This window comes from Ranitomeya imitator, chromosome 6, assembly GCF_032444005.1.
Source record: "Ranitomeya imitator isolate aRanImi1 chromosome 6, aRanImi1.pri, whole genome shotgun sequence".
NCBI classification, from domain to species: domain Eukaryota; kingdom Metazoa; phylum Chordata; class Amphibia; order Anura; family Dendrobatidae; genus Ranitomeya; species Ranitomeya imitator.
Genome location: NC_091287.1, coordinates 304,326,960 through 304,347,742, shown reverse-complemented (window position 1 = coordinate 304,347,742; position 20,783 = coordinate 304,326,960). Strand labels below are relative to the sequence as shown.

At 43.5% G+C, this 20,783-nt stretch overlaps 1 protein-coding gene across 3 annotated transcripts in view; it reads left to right on the top strand.

Moving 5' to 3' along the window:
- The window catches only part of FARS2 (phenylalanyl-tRNA synthetase 2, mitochondrial), a 616,855-nt gene extending 606,128 nt beyond the window's left edge, over positions 1–10,727 (top strand). For all 3 annotated transcript variants that reach the window (XM_069730707.1, XM_069730708.1, XM_069730709.1), the window contains one exon: positions 10,471–10,727. In XM_069730707.1, coding sequence (XP_069586808.1) covers positions 10,471–10,609 — 139 coding nt within the window. In that variant the 3' untranslated portion in view covers positions 10,610–10,727. The remainder of the gene's footprint in view (positions 1–10,470) is intronic.
- Positions 10,728–20,783: the final 10,056 nt, after the last annotated feature.

The window sequence follows — 20,783 nt, the reverse complement described above, 5'->3', positions numbered from 1 at the left end:
CTTCCGTTCCAGGTCGAGGTTGATGCTTCTGAGATTGGAGCAGGGGCTGTTTTGTCGCAGAGAGGTTCTGATTGTTCAGTGATGAGACCATGCGCTTTTTTTTCCAGGAAGTTTTCGCCTGCTGAGCGGAATTATGATGTGGGCAACCGAGAGTTGCTGGCCATGAAGTGGGCATTCGAGGAGTGGCGTCATTGGCTTGAAGGAGCTAAGCATCGCGTGGTGGTATTGACTGATCATAAGAACCTGACTTATCTCGAGTCTGCTAAGCGTTTGAATCCTAGACAGGCTCGTTGGTCGCTGTTTTTCGCCCGTTTTGACTTTGTGATTTCGTACCTTCCGGGCTCTAAAAATGTAAAGGCGGATGCTCTGTCTAGGAGTTTTGTGCCCGACTCTCCGGGTTTATCTGAGCCGGCGGGTATCCTCAAGGAAGGAGTAATTGTGTCTGCCATCTCCCCTGATTTGCGGCGGGTGCTGCGAAAATTTCAGGCTAATAAACCTGATCGTTGTCCAGCGGAGAAACTGTTTGTCCCGGATAGGTGGACAAATAAAGTGATCTCTGAGGTTCATTGTTCGGTGTTGGCTGGTCATCCTGGAATCTTTGGTACCAGAGAGTTAGTGGCTAGATCTTTTTGGTGGCCATCTCTGTCGCGGGATGTGCGTTCTTTTGTGCAGTCCTGTGGGATTTGTGCTCGGGCTAAGCCCTGCTGTTCTCGTGCCAGTGGGTTGCTTTTGCCCTTGCCGGTCCCGAAGAGGCCTTGGACACATATCTCCATGGATTTTATTTCAGATCTTCCCGTTTCTCAAAAGATGTCAGTCATTTGGGTGGTCTGTGATCGCTTTTCTAAGATGGTCCATCTGGTACCCTTGTCCAAGTTGCCTTCCTCCTCTGATTTGGTGCCATTGTTCTTCCAGCATGTGGTTCGTTTGCATGGCATTCCAGAGAATATCGTTTCTGACAGAGGTTCCCAGTTTGTTTCGAGGTTTTGGCGAGCCTTTTGTGGTAGGATGGGCATTGACTTGTCTTTTTCCTCGGCTTTTCATTCTCAGACTAATGGCCAGACCGAACGAACCAATCAGACCTTGGAAACCTATCTGAGATGCTTTGTTTCTGCCGATCAGGATGACTGGGTGTCCTTTTTGCCTTTGGCTGAGTTTGCCCTTAATAATCGGGCCAGCTCGGCTACCTTGGTTTTGCCATTTTTCTGCAATTCTGGGTTCCATCCTCGTTTCTCTTCAGGACAGGTTGAGTCTTCGGACTGTCCTGGTGTGGATACTGTGGTGGACAGGTTGCAGCAGATTTGGACTCATGTAGTGGACAATTTGACCTTGTCCCAGGAGAAGGCTCAACGTTTCGCTAATCGCAGATGCCGTGTGGGTCCCCGACTTCGTGTTGGGGATCTGGTTTGGTTATCTTCTCGTCATATTCCTATGAAGGTTTCCTCTCCGAAGTTTAAACCTCGTTTCATTGGTCCCTATAGGATTTCTGAGGTTATTAATCCTGTGTCTTTTCGTCTGACCCTCCCAGATTCTTTTTTCATACATAACGTCTTCCATAGGTCATTGTTGCGGAGATACGTGGCACCTATGGTTCCATCTGTTGACCCTCCTGCCCCGGTTTGGTGGAGGGGGAATTGGAGTATATTGTGGAGAAGATTTTGGATTCTCGTGTTTCAAGACGGAAACTCCAGTATCTGGTTAAATGGAACGGTTATGCTCAGGAGGATAATTCCTGGGTTTTTGCCTCTGATGTCCATGCTCCCGATCTTGTTTGTGCCTTTCATGTGGCTCATCCTGGTAGGCCTGGGGGCTCTGGTGAGGGTTCGGTGACCCCTCCTCAAGGGGGGGGGGTACTGTTGTGAATTCTGTGGCAGAGCTCCCTCCTGTGGTCACAAGTGGTACTTCGGCTGATTCTCTCTGGGAGCTTCCGTTTGTGGAGGAAACTGGTACTGCTGCTTCTGAGTTTCCTCCCTCAGGTGATCTGGTGAGGTCGTTAGGTGCTTCTCTACTTAACCCCACCTAATGCTTTGATTCATGCTTCCTGTCAATGTTCCAGTGTTGGACTTGTGTTTCTCTGGATCATTCCTGTGGCCTGCTGCTCTGCATAGCTAAGTGCTTCTTTGCTATTTGTTGCTATTTTTTCTGTCCAGCTTGTCTATTTGTTTTGCTGGAAGCTCTGGGACTCAAAGGGTGTACCTCCGTGCCGTTAGTTCGGTACGGAGGGTCTTTTTGCCCCTTTGCGTGGTTTTCTTTAGGGTTTTGTGTAGACCGCAAAGTTATCTTTCCTATCCTCGTTCTGTCTAGAATATCGGGCATCACTTTGCTGAATCTATTTCATCCCTACGTTTGTCTTTTCATCTTACTCACAGTCATTATATGTGGGGGACTGCCTTTTCCTTTGGGGTATCTCTCTGAGGCAAGGTAGGTTTATTTTTTCTATCTTCAGGCTAGTTAGTTTCTCAGGCTGTGCCGAGTTGCATAGGTAGCGTTAGGCGCAATCCACGGCTGCCTCTAGATGTGTTTGGAGAGGATCAGGGATTGCGGTCTGCAGAGTTCCCACGTCTCAGAGCTCGTTCTATTATTTTGGGTTATTGTCAGATCACTGTATGTGCTCTGACCTCCATGTACATTGTGATACTGAATTGCCTCTCATAACAGGTTTAGCAATACTAGAAAAATTATTGATGAAGCGACGATAAAAATTAGCAAAGCCCAGGAACTTTTGCAGACTCTTCAGAGATGTCGGCTGAGTCCAATCATAAATGGTCTGAACTTTAACAGGGTCCATCTCGATAGTAGAAGGGGAAAAAATGAACCCCAAAAATGAAACCTTCTGAACACCAAAGAGACATTTTGACCCCTTCACAAACAAAGAATTCGCACGCAGAACCTGGAACACCATTCTGACCTGCTTCACGTGAGACTCCCAATCATCCGAGAAGACCAAAATATCATCCAAGTATACAATCAGGAATTTATCCAGGTACTCTCGGAAGATGTCATGCATAAAGGACTGAAACACTGATGGAGCATTAGAAAGCCCGAATGGCATAACCAGGTACTCAAAATGGCCCTCGGGCGTATTAAATGCTGTTTTCCATTCATCGCCCTGTTTAATACGCACAAGATTGTATGCACCACGAAGATCTATCTTGGTGAACCAACTAGCCCCCTTAATCCGAGCAAACAAATCAGACAGCAGCGGCAAGGGGTACTGAAATTTGACCGTGATTTTATTTAGAAGGCAGTAATCAATACAAGGTCTCAGCGAACCATCCTTCTTGGCCACAAAAAAGAACCCTGCTCCCAATGGCGACGACGACGGGCGAATATGACCCTTCTCCAAGGATTCCTTTATGTAACTCCGCATAGCGGCGTGCTCAGGCACAGACAAATTAAACAGTCGACCCTTAGGAAACTTACTACCAGGAATCAAATTGATAGCACAATCACAATCCCTATGCGGAGGTAGGGCACTGGACTTGGGCTCATCAAATACATCCCGGTAATCTGACAAGAACTCTGGGACCTCAGAAGGGGTGGATGATGAAATAGACAGAAAAGGAACATCACCATGTACCCCCTGACAACCCCAGCTGGACACAGACATTGATTTCAATCCAATACTGGGTTATGGACTTGTAGCCATGGCAACCCCAACACGACCACATCATGCAGATTATGCAACACCAAAAAGCTAATATCCTCCTGATGGGCAGGAGCCATGCACATGGTCAGCTGGGTCCAGTACTGAGGCTTATTCTTGGCCAAAGGCGTAGCATAAATTCCTCTCAATGGAATAGGATACTGCAAGGGCTCCAAGAAAAACCCACAGCGCCTAGCATACTCCAAGTCCATCAAATTCAGGGCAGCGCCTGAATCCACAAATGCCATGACAGAATAGGATGACAAAGAGCAGATCAAAGTAACGGACAAAAGAAATTTCGACTGTACCGTACCAATGGTGGCAGACCTAGCGAACCGCTTAGTGCGCTTAGGACAATCGGAGATAGCATGAGTGGAATCACCACAGTAAAAACACAGCCCATTTTGACGTCTGTGTTCTTGCCGTTCAGCTCTGGTCAACGTCCTATCGCACTGCATAGGCTCAGGTCCATGCTCAGATAATACCGCCAAATGGTGCACAGTTTTACGCTCACGCAAGCGTCGACCGATCTGAATGGCCAAAGACATAGACTCATTCAGACCAGCAGGCATAGGAAATCCCACCATGACATCCTTAAGGGCTTCAGAGAGACCTTTTCTGAAAATTGCTGCCAGCGCACATTCATTCCATTGAGTGAGCACAGACCACTTCCTAAACTTCTGACAATATATCTCTACCTCATCCTGACCTTGAGACAGAGCCAGCAAATTTTTCTCTGCCTGATTCACTGAATTAGGTTCATCATACAGCAATCCGAGCGCCAGAAAAAACGCATCAATATTACATAATGCAGGATCTCCTGGCGCAAGGGAAAATGTCCAGTCTTGAGGGTCGCCACGACGTAATAAAGAAATAATGATCTTAACTTGTTGAACTGGGTCACCAGAGGAGCGGGGTTTCAAAGCCAGAAACAGTTTACAATTATTCTTAAAACTCAGAAACTTAGCTCTATCTCCAGAAAACAAATCAGGAATAGGAATTCTTGGCTCTAACATAGAATTCTGAACCACAAAGTCTTAAATATTTTGTACTCTTGCAGTGAGATGATCTACACAAGAAGACAGATCTTTAATGCCCATCACTACACCTGTGTCCTGAACCACCCAAATGTCTAGGGGAAAAGAAAGACAAAACACAGTACAGAGAAAAAAAAATGGTCTCAGAACTTCTCTTTTCCCTCTATTGAGAAGCATTAGTACTTTGGGCCTCCAGTACTGTTATGAACAGGTGATTCAGAACCACAATGGACCTAGTGGTTAAGAGCACACAAAGTGACCTGATGGTTACTAATAACATAGGACGAGCTCTGAGACGTGGGAACTCTGCTGACCGCAATCCCTAATTTTATCATACCACACTAGAGGTAGCCGTGGATTGCGCCTAACGCTCCCTATGCAACTCGGCACAGCCTGAGAAACTAGCTAGCCCTGAAGACAGAAAAATAAGCCTACCATGCCTCAGAGAAATTCCCCAAAGGAAAAGGCAGCCCCCCACATATGACTGTGAGTTAAGATGAAAATACAAACACAGAGATGAAATAGATTTTAGCAAACTGAGGCCCGACTTACTGAATAGACCGAGGATAGGAAAGATAGCTTTGCGGTCGGCACAAAAACCTACAAACAACCACGCAGAGGGAAAAAAAGACCCTCCGCACCGACTAACGGTACGGAGGTGCTCCCTCTGCGTCTCAGAGCTTCCAGCAAGCAAGAAAAACCAATATAGCAAGCTGGACAGAAAATATAGCAAACAATAGTAACACAAGCAAAACTTAGCTTATGCAGGGCAGACAGGCCACAAGAACGATCCAGGAGAAAGCAAGACCAATACTGGAACATTGACTGGAGGCCAGGAACAAAGAACTAGGTGGAGTTAAATAGAGCAGCACCTAACGACTTAACCTCGTCACCTGAGGAAGGAAACTCAGAAGCCGCAGCCCCACTCACATCCACCAGAGGAAGCACATAGACAGAACCAGCCGAAGTACCACTCATGACCACAGGAGGGAGCTTGACCACAGAATTCACAACAGAGATAGCAGATATGGTCAATTATAGTGTCCTTATCAATATGGCACGTTAAAAATCCACATTAGTGATGATACTGGAATGATAACATAAACTAGCATTGTTTCTAGAATTACATATCACATTAGATGTTACGACATATTCAGGAGTGGTGACTGTCCATTTAATCTGTTTGCAAAATTATACAGCTGTTGCTAAATTAATCTTATTCCGATGAACAAAGCTAGTTTTAAGATGGAGATATATTTCACGTTACTATATCTTGAAAGTGCAGCTGACATATAAGGATTGTATTTCTAAATCTAATGTGACACCAAATGTATTGTATCAGGCTTTCCAGATATGTTCTTATTATGAAGATCTAAGCATTCCTAAATAATTCTTTGTAACAAATCCCATGTTTTGATTTCACCCTTTCCTTCCAAGAACTATAACTATTTTATTTTTTTCCAGCATCATAGCCATATGGGTAGAAATTTTCAAATCAATTCAATGCAAAACTGTTCTGTGTCAAGTTTTGTGAAATTTGAACAATTTGCTAGTACCTAGTAGCATCTCCTTTTGCAAGTACCACAGCTTGTAAACTCTTTCTATGGCCAGCCAAGAGTCTTTCAACTCTTGTTTGACAACTATTGCGAGAAAATGGGGAGACAAAGAGCGCAATAGCGTCTTATCTACATTATGCAGGAGAGAATATATACCAAATTTGCTCACCTGGTTAGGATGAGATAAGAGCATAGCGGCTGCTGCAGATCCACAGGTCTTCAACGACCAGAGAAAGTACTGTATTCAATGGGAAATTCGTAGTTAAAATTCTGCGCTGCCGCTGGGATGAAATTCAGGAGAATGTAGTTGATTCACAGTGGCGGAATTTTAACTACGAATTTCCCATTGAATACAACTCTTGTTTGAGACATTTTCAATGATGTTCAGATCAGGGGACTGTGATGGCCATTGGAAAACCTTCTGCTTGCACCTTTTGAGGTAGTCTATTGTGAATTTTGACATGTTTAGGGTGATTATCCATTTGTATAAGCCATCCTCTTTTCAACTTCAGCTTTTTACAGATGGTGTTATGTTTGCATCAAAAATTTGTTGAAATTTCATTGAATCCATTTTTCTTTCTACCTGTAAAATTTTCCCTGTGCCATTGGCTGCAGCACAACCCCAAAGAATGATTGATCCACCCCCATGCTTAATGGTTGGCGAGATGTTCCTGAAATTCTGCGCTCTTTTTTTCCATACATACCTTTGATCATTGTGTGCAAAGAGTTCTATTTTAACCGTATCGGTCCACAGGACTTGTTTAGAAAATGCATCAGGCTTGTTTAGATGTTCTTTTGCAAATTTCTGATGCTGAATTTTATGGTGGGGATGCAGGATATATGTTTTTCTCATGACTCTTCCATGAAGGCCTTATTTGTGCACGTGTCTCTGAGCAGTAGAACAATATGCCACAAATCCAGAGTCTGCAAAATCTTTCTGAAGGTCTTTTTAAGACAAGCAGGGGTTCTGAATTGCCTCTATTGAAATCCTATGAGCAGCTCTCACTGAAATTTTGCTTGGTCTTCCAGACTTGATCTTGACCTCCACTGTTCCTATTAACTGACATTTCTTAATTACATTTCAAACTGAGGAAAGGGCAACTTGAAACGCTGTGCTATTTTATAGCCTTCTCCTGCTTTGTGGGCCTGTGCCTTTTTTATTTTCAGAGTGCTAGCCAACTGCTTAGAAAAAAACCCATGGCTGCTGTGTTTTGGCACAAGGTTAGAGGAGGCTGGTTATTTATAAAGCTGGGAAATTTGCATCACGTGGCCTTTCCTAACTATGATAGTGAACAAGCCAGAACCTTATCAGGCTAGTTAAGTTATCTGAGCACAAAAAATATCCAAAGGTGCCAAAACGTTTGCAGCTGCCCATTTTCCTTTTTATAATTTTTAAAATGTAGAAGATGAAAATATATATATTTTGCCTAATATACAAATGAAATATGTCATCTTTAACTTTAGCTCTTTTAGAGCATTTCATCTTCAACTTTATTAACTGTTCACAATAACAGTAATTTTGAGCAGGGGTGAGCAAACTTTTACATTCCACTGTAGTTCTCGGAGATCTTATGAAGCTGTTCTACTGACTTTGAAAATCCTTGTCATAATAGCAGTATAATTCTCTTTAAAAGTTTAAATTAATTCTCCACCCAATGTGCCTGATTGACAGGTCCTCACTGTCCCTTTTTCCTGCTGCTGCTGAGATCTCTGTCAGTCAGGCCAGGTGTGGGCAGACTGAATACACTTGGACTCATGAGATTTTTCACTCTTTGGTTTGGCTTGTAAAATTCCCATTTTCATTTTGAGTATTGTACAGTCATTCTGACATGGCTTATCAATGTTACAACACCAGACTCATCAGGTTTAAGTGATCTATTAAAAAATATGTATGCAGTAGTGTGAAGTCTGGACAGAGATCCTCTTTAATGACACCATTTATAATACCATATAATGTATTGATAAATGGAAATAAAAATCTTTGTTGAGTAGTACTGGTTATTGAAGAAAATCAAAAAATACAATTCCTCAGATGTTTATTAATAATAATTTGGCATTTTGAAACTATTTTTCGGCAGGATTTAAAAAGTTTATTAACGTGGCGCCTTAAGGTGGTGTCTTCAGTAGGTCCCAGTCTGTCCTGACAACCCATTGGTACCCACAAAATAACTTGTGGGAGGTCAGTAGGATGTTGAAGTCACACAGGGGGACCCTGACTAATTGATTAGATGCCTTGGTCGGCGTAACACATCCACCACCCGCTGTGTAAGGACCATTCTTTATACACTTGTACTTAAAGGGACACTGTCACCTGGATTTGGAGGGAACAATCTTCAGCCATGGAGGCGGGGTTTTGGGGTTTTTGATTCACCCTTTCCTTACCCGCTGGCTGCATGCTGGCTGCAATATTGGATTGAAGTTCATTCTCTGTCCTCCGTAGTACATGCCTGCACAAGGCAATCTTGCCTTGCACAGGCGTGTACTATGGAGGACAGAGAATGAACTTCAATCCAATATTGCAGCCAGCATGCAGCCAGCGGGTAAGGAAAGGGTGAATCAAAAACCCCAAAACCCCGCCTCCATGGCTGAAGATTGTTCCCTCCAAATCCAGGTGACAGTGTCCCTTTAACATGTGATGGACATGTTGGGAAGGCATTAAAAGGGTTGTTTTTTTTATTTTCTGTAAAGTCCGCTTATTTTGTTCATGGATTGTGTCTGCCCCATTTCCTCTTGATTCAGTCCCATTTACTCTCCTAAAGTCTATTACTCAAATTGCATCACTCTTAATGGGCTTTCCTGATGACTTTCATGATTAAGCCAAATCTGCTTCTGGCATTAAATTTAAAATTTGATTTCAGTGTTTGTTGAAATATAAAGGAAGCTTTATGGAACGAAAATAGTTGCGGAAAGTTGCTAAAACATTTGCTAGATTTTAGTCAATGACCCGCTTTTTGCCTGCTATGTAATTTGGAATATAAGATTAAAAATAGCAAGTGGCGCTCCCAACAAAAATTGGTACGTTATAGAGACTAAATAATTAGCTCCCAACACAAATTGAGCAGGTTAATGGATATTGACTCCCATCTGTCTCTCCATCTGCCTAAAAGTTTTATCACTTCATAAACTTCATTGAAAAAAGTAGAAATGTTTCCTTTCGACTAAATTTTTGTACTTTTGACTCCATTACATTACTATGTAGTCAGAACTGTATGTACTACCCTAGAAACTGTTTATTTAAAGAGAAGTAGAAGGCGTTCATATATTTTACTAAATTATAGTCAAGTTAATGAATTGTAATGATGAACTGTTAAATTATGATTTATTTTAATAAAAAAGCTCATCATTTAACTAAACAAGTCTTACAATGTTTGTGTATTTCGCTAAATTCTTCGTTTCACCTAAAGAGACCATTTCACATTGGGTATAAAGTTCCATCCATAGGCAGAAAGTTTTAGAACAAGAAAAAGCTGTGAAATTGATGCAAAAGATGGAGCACTCTTTCATTTTCAAGACTGGTGGGTTTCATGGCAGTCAGACTCCCTGTGATATAGTGTTGCTATATTCTGTGTGTTTTATATGTTGAGTGTTTTTACATGCTATATTTTAAAGAAAATATCTGGATTTTCTCCCTTGCACTAGGCAAATAATTGACTTTTTATTTCTGACTTGTTAAGAGTTTACCTGTTTCCTACAAAGAGATATACCTTATTAAAAGGATTCTGTCGGTTTTAGATTTTATGATCTTAAAAGAGCAGTACGAAGAGTTAGGCCGGGGTCAAACTTGTGAGTGCAATGGGAGAAACTCGCACAAGTCTCTTGCATCAATACCCGGCACTGACGCCTGCACTCTGGACCGGAGCGTGCGGCTGCAAGTATTTCTATGCAGCTGAACGTTCCGAGCCCAAGTGCCAGTGGAAGTACCGGATTTTGATGCAAGAGACTTGTACAAGTTGGCACTCGCAAGTGTGACCGCGGCCTTTTTTGTTAACTTGCACTAGATGTTTCCTTATTTTCTGTAGAAACAAGGTTTTCTTCAATTGTTTGGAGATTTCATCAGTCTTTTTTTCTTATAGGGCTCACAATATAAGCTCTCTATCTCACACCCACTTATTCCAATTTCATGAATTATCTCCCCACAGTTCCATACTTAGTCCCAACTTAGACTGTTTTTGCAGTGTAGGTGAAATGTTGCACTGATGTCTTAATATAATTTCTTTTTGACTTTCTCTTCCAGGACGAAGAGAATCAGCCATTGTTACCGAATTAAATATCGACACATGGAGTACACTCTGACACAGACTGAAGTCAGCCTATTACATAAGAAAATTGGCAGCTTGGTAATAACGGAGTTGGGAGTGGAAGGAAGATTTTAACATGTTGTATTTGCAAATTCTCTTTCTATAATGCAAATTATGTAAAATGTCATTTGTTTAAGGTCAGGTATATGACTTCAAATATAACCATATCTGATTAAATATGCTTTTCATTCTATTTCTTTTGTCACATGAATTTCTGGGTCATCTTATTTACATCTTCAAACTTAGTTCAGGTTAAAGAGGTTTTCCCATCTCATATTTGATATGCCATTACTTTGTTGGATGTCCATCCTCAGGGACTGCAATGATCTTGAGAATGAAGTGAAGCAATCCTGGTGTCTCCCTGTTTCCTTTTAAATTTTTCCCTGCTTATCAGCATCACTGGCTACACAGTGGTGCAAGGACCTAAAACCAGCCCTCTGTCGCTCAGGGTCATTGGCTGGGGCCACTTTAGGACGGCACTATGTCTGTTGTGGATTCTGTGGCAGGGCTCCCTCCTGTGGTCACAGGTGGTACTTCGGCTGATTCTCTCTGTGAGCTTCCGTTGGAGGGAAGTGGTACTGCGGCTTCTGAGTTTCCTCCCTCAGGTGATGTGGTGAGGTCGTTAGGTGCTGCTCTACTTAACTCCACCTAGTGCTTTGATCCTGGCTTCCTGTCAATGTTCCAGTATTGGACTTGTTTTCCTCCTGGATCGTTCCTGTGGCCTGCTGCTCTGCATAGCTAAGTTTTCCTTTGCTATTTTGTTTGCTTTTCTTCTGTCCAGCTTATCTATTTGTTTGCTGGAAGCTCTGGGACGCAGAGGGTGTACCTCCGTGCCGTTAGTTCGGTACGGAGGGTCTTTTTGCCCCCTTTGCGTGGTTTTTAGGGTTTTGTGTTGACCGCAAAGTTACCTTTCCTATCCTCGCTCTGTTCAGTTAGTCGGGCCTCACTTTGCTAAATCTATTTCATCTCTACGTTTGTCTTTTCATCTTTACTCACAGTCATTATATGTGGGGGGCTGCCTTTTCCTTTGGGGTATTTCTCTGAGGCAAGGTAGGCTTATTTTCTATCTTCAGGCTAGCTAGTTTCTCAGGTTGTGCCGAGTTGCATAGGTAGCGTTAGGCGCAATCCACGGCTGCCTCTAGTGTTGTTGGAGAGGATCAGGGATTGCGGTCAACAGAGTTCCCACGTCTCAGAGCTCGTTCTATGTTTTTGGATTATTGTCAGATCACTGTATGTGCTCTGACCTCTATGTTCACTGTGGTACTGAATTGCCTAATCATAACAGTACAGGAAGCCAAAAGTACTAATGATTCTCAATAGAGGGAAAAAAGAAGTTCTGAGACCATTTTTTTTTCTCTGCACTGTGTTTTGCCTTTTTTTCCCCCTAGACATTTGGGTGCTTCAGGACACAGGTGTAGCAATGGACATTAGAAGTCTGTCTTCATGTGTGGATCAGCTCTCGGCAAGAGTACAAAAGATTCAAGACACTATTGATCAGAAATCTATGTTAGAACCAAGAATTCCTATTCCTGATTTGTTTTTTGGTGATAGAACTAAGTTTCTGAGTTTCAAAAATAATTGTAAACTATTTCTGGCCTTGAAACCTCGCTCCTCTGGTGATCCAGTTCAACAGGTTTTGATCATTATTTCTTTTTTGCGTGGCGACCCTCAGGACTGGGCATTTTCTCTTGCGCCAGGAGATCCTGCATTAAGTAATATCGATGCGTTTTTCCTGGCGCTCGGATTGCTGTATGATGAACCTAATTCAGTGGATCAGGCAGAGAAAAATTTGCTGGCTCTTTGTCAGGGTCAGGATGAGATAGAGTTATATTGTCAGAAATTTAGAAAGTGGTCCGTGCTCACTCTATGGAATGAATCTGCGCTGGCAGCTATGTTCAGAAAGGGTCTCTCTGAAGCCCTTAAGGATGTCATGGTGGGATTTCCTATGCCTGCTGGTTTGAATGAGTCTATGTCTTTGGCCATTCAGATTGGTCGACGCTTGCGTGAGCGTAAATCTGTGCACCATTTGGCGGTATTACATGAGCTTAAACCTGAGCCTATGCAGTGCGAAAGGACTTTAACCAGAGTTGAACGGCAGGAACACAGACGTCTGAATGGGCTGTGTTTCTACTGTGGTGATTCCACTCAGGCTATCTCTGATTGTCCTAAGCGCACTAAGCGGTTCGCTAGGTTTGCCACCATTGGTACAGTACAGTCAAAATTTCTTCTGTCCGTTACCTTGATCTGCTCTTTGTCATCGTATTCTGTCATGGCATTTGTGGATTCAGGCGCTGCCCTGAATTTGATGGACTTGGAGTATGCTAAGCGTTGTGGGTTTTTCTTGGAGCCCTTGCAGTGTCCTATTCCATTGAGAGGAATTGATGCTACACCTTTGGCCAAGAATAAGCCTCAGTACTGGACCCAGCTGACCATGTGCATGGCTCCTGCACATCAGGAGGTTATTCGCTTTCTGGTGTTGCATAATCTGCATGATGTGGTCGTGTTGGGGTTGCCATGGCTACAAGTCCTTAATCCAGTATTAGATTGGAAATCCATGTCGGTGTCCAGCTGGGGTTGTCAGGGGGTACATGGTGATGTTCCATTTCTGTCAATTTCGTCATCCACCCCTTCTGAGGTTCCAGAGTTCTTGTCTGATTACCGGGATGTATTTGATGAGCCCAAGTCCGATGCCCTACCTCCGCATAGGGATTGTGATTGTGCTATCAATTTGATTCCTGGTAGTAAGTTCCCAAAAGGCCGATTGTTTAATTTATCTGTGCCTGAGCACGCCGCTATGCGCAGTTATGTGAAGGAGTCCCTGGAGAAGGGGCATATTCGCCTGTCATCGTCGCCATTAGGAGCAGGGTTCTTTTTTGTAGCCAAGAAGGATGGTTCGCTGAGACCTTGTATAGATTACCGCCTTCTAAATAAGATCACGGTTAAATTTCAGTACCCCTTGCCGTTGTTATCTGATTTGTTTGCTCGGATTAAGGGGGCTAGTTGGTTCACCAAGATAGATCTTCGTGGTGCGTATAATCTTGTGCGAATTAAGCGAGGCGATGAATGGAAAACTGCATTTAATACGCCCGAGGGTCATTTTGAGTATCTAGTAATGCCATTCGGACTTGCCAATGCTCCATCAGTGTTTCAGTCCTTTATGCATGACATCTTCCGAGAGTACCTGGATAAACTCCTGATTGTGTACTTGGATGACATTTTGATCTTCTCGGATGATTGGGAGTCTCATGTGAAGCAGGTCAGAACGGTTTTTCAGGTCCTGCGTGCTAATTCTTTGTTTGTGAAAGGATCAAAGTGTCTCTTTGGTGTGCAGAAGGTTTCATTTTTGGGGTTCATCTTTTCCCCTTCTACTATCGAGATGGATCCTGTTAAGGTCCAAGCCATCCATGATTGGACTCAGCCGACATCTCTGAAAAGTCTGCAAAAGTTCCTGGGCTTTGCTAATTTTTATCGTCGCTTCATCTGCAATTTTTCTAGTATTGCTAAACCATTGACCGATTTGACCAAGAAGGGTGCTGATGTGGTCAATTGGTCTTCTGCTGCTGTGGAAGCTTTTCAAGAGTTGAAGCGTCATTTTTCTTCTGCCCCTGTGTTGTGTCAACCAGATGTTTCGCTTCCGTTCCAGGTCGAGGTTGATGCTTCTGAGATTGGAGCAGGGGCTGTTTTGTCGCAGAGAGGTTCTGATTGCTCAGTGATGAAACCGTGCGCCTTCTTTTCCAGGAAGTTTTCGCCTGCTGAGCGAAATTATGATGTGGGCAACCGAGAGTTGCTGGCCATGAAGTGGGCATTCGAGGAGTGGCGTCATTGGCTTGAAGGAGCTAAGCATCGCGTGGTGGTATTGACTGATCATAAGAACTTGACTTATCTCGAGTCTGCCAAGCGGTTGAATCCTAGACAGGCTCGTTGGTCGCTGTTTTTTGCCCGTTTTGACTTTGTGATTTCGTACCTTCCGGGCTCTAAAAATGTGAAGGTGGATGCTCTGTCTAGGAGTTTTGTGCCCGACTCTCCGGGTTTGTCTGAGCCGGCAGGTATCCTCAAGGAAGGAGTAATTGTGTCTGCCATCTCCCCTGATTTGCGGCGAGTGCTGCAAAAATTTCAGGCTAATAAACCTGATCGTTGTCCAGCGGAGAAACTGTTTGTCCCTGATAGGTGGACGAATAAAGTTATCTCTGAGGTTCATTGTTTGGTCTTGGCTGGTCATCCTGGAATCTTTGGTACCAGAGAGTTAGGGGCTAGATCCTTTTGGTGGCCATCTCTGTCGCGGGATGTGCGTACTTTTGTGCAGTCCTGTGGGATTTGTGCTCGGGCTAAGCCCTGCTGTTCTCGTGCCAGTGGGTTGCTTTTGCCCTTGCCAGTCCCGAAGAGGCCTTGGACACATATCTCTATGGATTTTATTTCAGATCTTCCCGTTTCTCAAAAGATGTCAGTCATTTGGGTGGTCTGTGATCGCTTTTCTAAGATGGTCCATTTGGTACCCTTGTCTAAATTGCCTTCCTCCTCTGATTTGGTGCCATTGTTCTTCCAGCATGTGGTTCGTTTGCATGGCATTCCAGAGAATATCGTTTCTGACAGAGGTTCCCAGTTTGTTTTGAGGTTTTGGCGAGGTTTTTGTGGTAGGATGGGCATTGACTTGTCTTTTTCCTCGGCTTTCCATCCTCAGACTAATGGCCAGACCGATCGAACCAATCAGACCTTGGAAACATATCTGAGATGCTTTGTTTCTGCTGATCAGGATGACTGGGTGTCCTTTTTGCCTTTGGCTGAGTTCGCCCTTAATAATCGGGCCAGCTCGGCTACCTTGGTTTCGCCATTTTTCTGCAACTCTGGGTTCCATCCTCGTTTCTCGTCAGGACAGGTTGAGTCTTCGGACTGTCCTGGTGTGGATACTGTGGTGGACAGGTTGCAGCAGATTTGGACTCGGGTAGTGGACAATTTGACCTTGTCCCAGGAGAGGGCTCAACGTTTTGCTAATCGCAGACGCTGTGTGGGTCCCCGACTTCGTGTTGGGGATCTGGTTTGGTTATCTTCTCGTCATATTCCTATGAAGGTTTCCTTTCCTAAGTTTAAACCTCGTTTCATTGGTCCGTATAGGATTTCTGAGGTTCTTAATCCTGTGTCTTTTCGTCTGACCCTTCCAGATTCTTTTTCCATACATAACGTATTCCATAGGTCATTGTTGCGGAGATACGTGGCACCTATGGTTCCATCTGTTGACCCTCCTGCCCCGGTTTTGGTGGAGGGGGAGTTGGAGTATATTGTGGAGAAGATTTTGGATTCTCGTGTTTCAAGACGGAAACTCCAGTATCTGGTTAAGTGGAAGGGTTATGCTCAGGAAGATAATTCCTGGGTCTTTGCCTCTGATGTCCATGCTCCCGATCTTGTTCGTGCCTTTCATGTGGCTCATCCTGGTCGGCCTGGGGGCTCTGGTGAGGGTTCGGTGACCCCTCCTCAAGGGGGGGGTACTGTTGTCGATTCTGTGGCAGGGCTCCCTTCTGTGGTCACAGGTGGTACTTCGGCTGATTCTCTCTGTGAGCTTCCGTTGGTGGAGGGAAGTGGTACTGCGGCTTCTGAGTTTCCTCCCTCAGGTGATGTGGTGAGGTCGTTAGGTGCTGCTCTACTTAACTCTACCTAGTGCTTTGATCCTGGCTTCCTGTCAATGTTCCAGTATTGGACTTGTTTTCCTCCTGGATCGTTCCTGTGGCCTGCTGCTCTGCATAGCTAAGTTTTCCTTTGCTATTTTGTTTGCTTTTCTTCTGTCCAGCTTATCTATTTGTTTGCTGGAAGCTCTGGGACGCAGAGGGTGTACCTCCGTGCCGTTAGTTCGGTACGGAGGGTCTTTTTGCCCCCTTTGCATGGTTTTTAGGGTTTTGTGTTGACCGCAAAGTTACCTTTCCTATCCTCGCTCTGTTCAGTTAGTCGGGCCTCACTTTGCTAAATCTATTTCATCTCTACGTTTGTCTTTTCATCTTTACTCACAGTCATTATATGTGGGGGGCTGCCTTTTCCTTTGGGGTATTTCTCTGAGGCAAGGTAGGCTTATTTTCTATCTTCAGGCTAGCTAGTTTCTCAGGCTGTGCCGAGTTGCATAGGTAGCGTTAGGCGCAATCCACGGCTGCCTCTAGTGTTGTTGGAGAGGATCAGGGATTGCGGTCAACAGAGTTCCCACGTCTCAGAGCTCGTTCTATGTTTTTGGATTATTGTCAGATCACTGTATGTGCTCTGACCTCTATGTTCACTGTGGTACTGAATTGCCTAATCATAACATATGTCCCTTTAAGAGGGCGGGAGCGCGTGCATGTGTGCCGTGCACAGACACTGGAGAAAGAGGAGGAAGAGCAGTATTGGGGCCGCTGCATTAGGTCGGCTTTCCTGCTGAGGGAGGGAGGACGCGTGCAGAGACGTCGGCACTATATGGGGGATCGCCAGGACTGCAGAAATCAATGTTGCCTCATTCTATGTATCAATCAAGATCGCAGAGTTCAGATCTACAGAGATTATAAACTTATGTAGTAATTTAGAAAGCAGCAAAGAGAAAAAGCGAGGGTCATATAAAATGGGGATCACCACACATTGGATGTAGCAAAATAGAACAATTTTTATTACATTTAAAAACAAATGAAACAAGCAATATAGAAAACAGACAGTTTAAAAACAATTTAAAAAATTAGTTTTAGGTCCAATTTATGCAGAAACATTTAAACTTCTAATGGGTTCATAAACATTTAAGCAGCACTGTATATGTTAACAAACTCTGTCTTGGAAGTATGAGTATGCAAAGTGAATTTTTGGTGTTTAGTCTAATGTCTTGGTGCCTACAGTCTGGAGTGGCTTTATTTGGGACCCATTATTAGTATATTTGTGACCCATTAGTGATGAGCGAGTATGCTCGTTACATGAGTTTCTCCGAGCATGCTCGGGTGGTCTCCGAGTATTTCGGCGTGCTCGGAGATTTAGTTTATGTTGAGGCAGCTGCATGATTTGCGGCTGCTAGACAGCTGGATAAATATGGGGATTCCCTAACAAACAGGCAATCCCCAGATGTATCTCCGAGCTCGCCGAAATACTCGGAAACCACTCGAGCATGCTCGAAGAAACTCGAGTAATGAGCATACTCGTTCATCTTATTAGTTATTGTAACCTGCTTAATGAGTACTTATATGGGGGCCAGAGTCTCATCTCACCATATTGCCTACATTCGTACACTTGGCAAAGATCAGATTTTAAAGTCTTCTTTACAACATATAGTAGCACACAGTATGTCCTAAATCAACCATTTACCCGATATAAAACTCCACCATGAACCAAGCATAAAAACGTAATCCACAAATTACTTTGACGCTCTCTGCCAGCACAGCTGATATCGAGACTGTACCAATTGGGAAACGTGGAGAATAAGCCAAAAGACATTATCCTGGAAACGGCGTATTTAAAACAATATGGATTTTGTTGTGCTCATTTAGACTAAAACTATTGTACATCCGTGCAGAAGAATTTATGCCCAAACATTATGACCTAGAAAGGATACCAAAGCAATTACTTTATACTGTGGTGTCATTAAGTTGCTGTTTATATATCCCCCGTGGTGGTCATTACTTTGCCAAGCAAAATTGCATCATTTGCTAACATGGATGGATACAGATCACAAATACAAGTGATCGCTATAGCATATATAGTAAGTATTGTCATCTAATCTGCTATAGGCTCAAAAACAAAAGGTTTTTCCGACAAAAGGGTTTGTAGGAATTCGCTCAGATAGATGTTAAGCAGTGTTCACACAGGCAACATTGTAGTCCAACAAGGCAAGCTTTATTATCTCCTGAAGGCACTTTAACACAAAACAACCCTGCTCTGGCACAAAGGTAAGCACAGCAGGAAAGTACAGTACATGCGGTAGGTCAATACTTCTGCAGATATGTGTCCAATACTTTGAATGGTATTGTAAAATATTAATATATCAATAATAAAAAAATAGAAGATTACTTAACGTATACAGAGTCTAATTAGCAAGCAGAGATTCTGGTTTGTGATGGAGTTATTTTGAGGACTTTGCTAGATACATCTGTTCTCTGTATGTCATAACTATAGGGCTCTTGTCAGAACTGTCAACATGTGGCTATTTGGAGATACTAAATGATTCTTGTAAAGGTCACAAGCAATATGTTTATATTTCAAAATGAGGTAATGTACAGGACTAATATGCATATTCTGCAAGTTACTAGTTTTCTTCTAATATGGTAGAAGCTACGAACACAGCGGTAGATCACCATATGTGGTTATGAGATAGCAAAATAGAAACCAATGTAAGTCTATGAGTCAAAATAGTATATAAGCAGACCCGACTCCTGTTCAGTCAGATTTCTCATTACTTTGGGAGTCTCCTACACGGACCACATCATGCCTCAAGACCATATGTAAGACCAATGACTGATTGGTTTCTCTTCTATAATCTAATACTTAATTTTGTGTGCTATGAACTTATGAACTTACTTTTCTTCATTTTTGTAATCACTTTTTGAATGAACATGAAACAAGATTTGCTTTATCCACACAATTCGTTATTGCTTTCCTTTCTATCCTCATCATGCTCTTACTTGACAAAATAAGGAAGTGTTATTTTTTCGAACAGATATACATCTAATACTCCGGCAAGTATATGTCCAATACTCCAGTAGGTATACGTCCACCATCACACAGATCAGTATGAGAGCTCTCTGGGTCCCACAATCTGGTACTCTGCCCACCATTAAATGCTTATTTTTCTATCTTGGACCAAAGACTGCTCAACTCCTCAGCTAACTTGCCAGTCACTCCATTCAGAGAGACCCTGGATTGTCTGTCTCCCATCTACAGCTCACATTTTGACTGGTTGCTCACCAACCTCCACACATTCCACTCTGCTGCATCCATGTCCTGGTTCTTAGCTAAATACTGCAGGTGCATTTAATCCAATCCTGCACAGCTGGGATTTATCCCTCACCTACCTGGCCTTGCTGCAGGTTTCATATATGTTTAAATACTTTAATGTGTTTTTAAACTTTTTTTTAATTTCTTTACCCTTTGTCAGGCACACCTCTGACACTCCTGAGTTCAGGTGCAGTGCGTCTGACAGGCACAGGATATAAAGCCACCTATAATATCTAACTATCTCAATTTCAGGACGCTAAAAGTAATCACTGACCTTCATAGGGATGTTCTAAAAAAGACTATACAAAATCAGATGCCAAAAAAAACTTTAATAACCCTATACCTATTAAAACAAAAAGTACCAGTTTTCTCAACTAATGCCAAATAGCCTCCAGTTCTCATATTATAACTATTACTAAACATTACAATTAGGGGAAAAAAATTAATGGTAATGCACTTAGGTGATACGTGATTACTATTCACTTATTCACTCAGATTCAGAGATAACATGTTCAGCAGAAGACACACAGTTACACTTAAGGTACCTTCACACTAAACGATATCGCTAGCAATCCGTGACGTTGCAGCGTCCTCGCTAGTGATATCGTTTAGTTTGACACGCAGCAGCGATCAGAATCCTGCTGTGATGTCGTTGGTCGGGGCTAGAAGGCCAGACCTTTCTTTGGTCGCTGGCTCTCCCGCTGACATCGCTGAATCGGCGTGTGTGACACCGATTCAGCGATGTCTTCGCTGGTAACCAGGGTAAACATCGGGTTACTAAGCGCAGGGCCGCGCTTAGTAACCCGATGTTTACCCTGGTTACCATCCTAAAAGTAAAAAAAACAAATGCTTCATACTTACCTACCGCTGTCTGTCCCCGGCGCTTTGCTTTCCTGCACTGACTGTGAGCACAGCGGCCGGAAAGCAGAGCGGTGACGTCACCGCTCTGCTTTCCGGCTGCCCGGCGCTCACAGCCAGAGCAGAGAAGCAAAGCACCGGGGACAGACAGCGGTAGGTAAGTATGTAGCGTTTGTTGTTTTTTACTTTTAGGATGGTAACCAGGGTAAACATCGGGTTACTAAGCGCGGCCCTGCGCTTAGTAACCCGATGTTTACCCTGGTTACCGGCATCGTTGGTCGCTGGAGAGCGGTCTGTGTAACAGCTCTCCAGCGACCAAACAGCGACGCTGCAGCGATCCGGATCGTTGTCTGGATCGCTGCAGCGTCGTTTAGTGTGAAGGTACCTTTAGAGAAGCAAAGCTGGCAGATATTTGCATGGGACAGGCAGATCGTGTTGTGACATTTTATGCACTCATAATTTGACATCC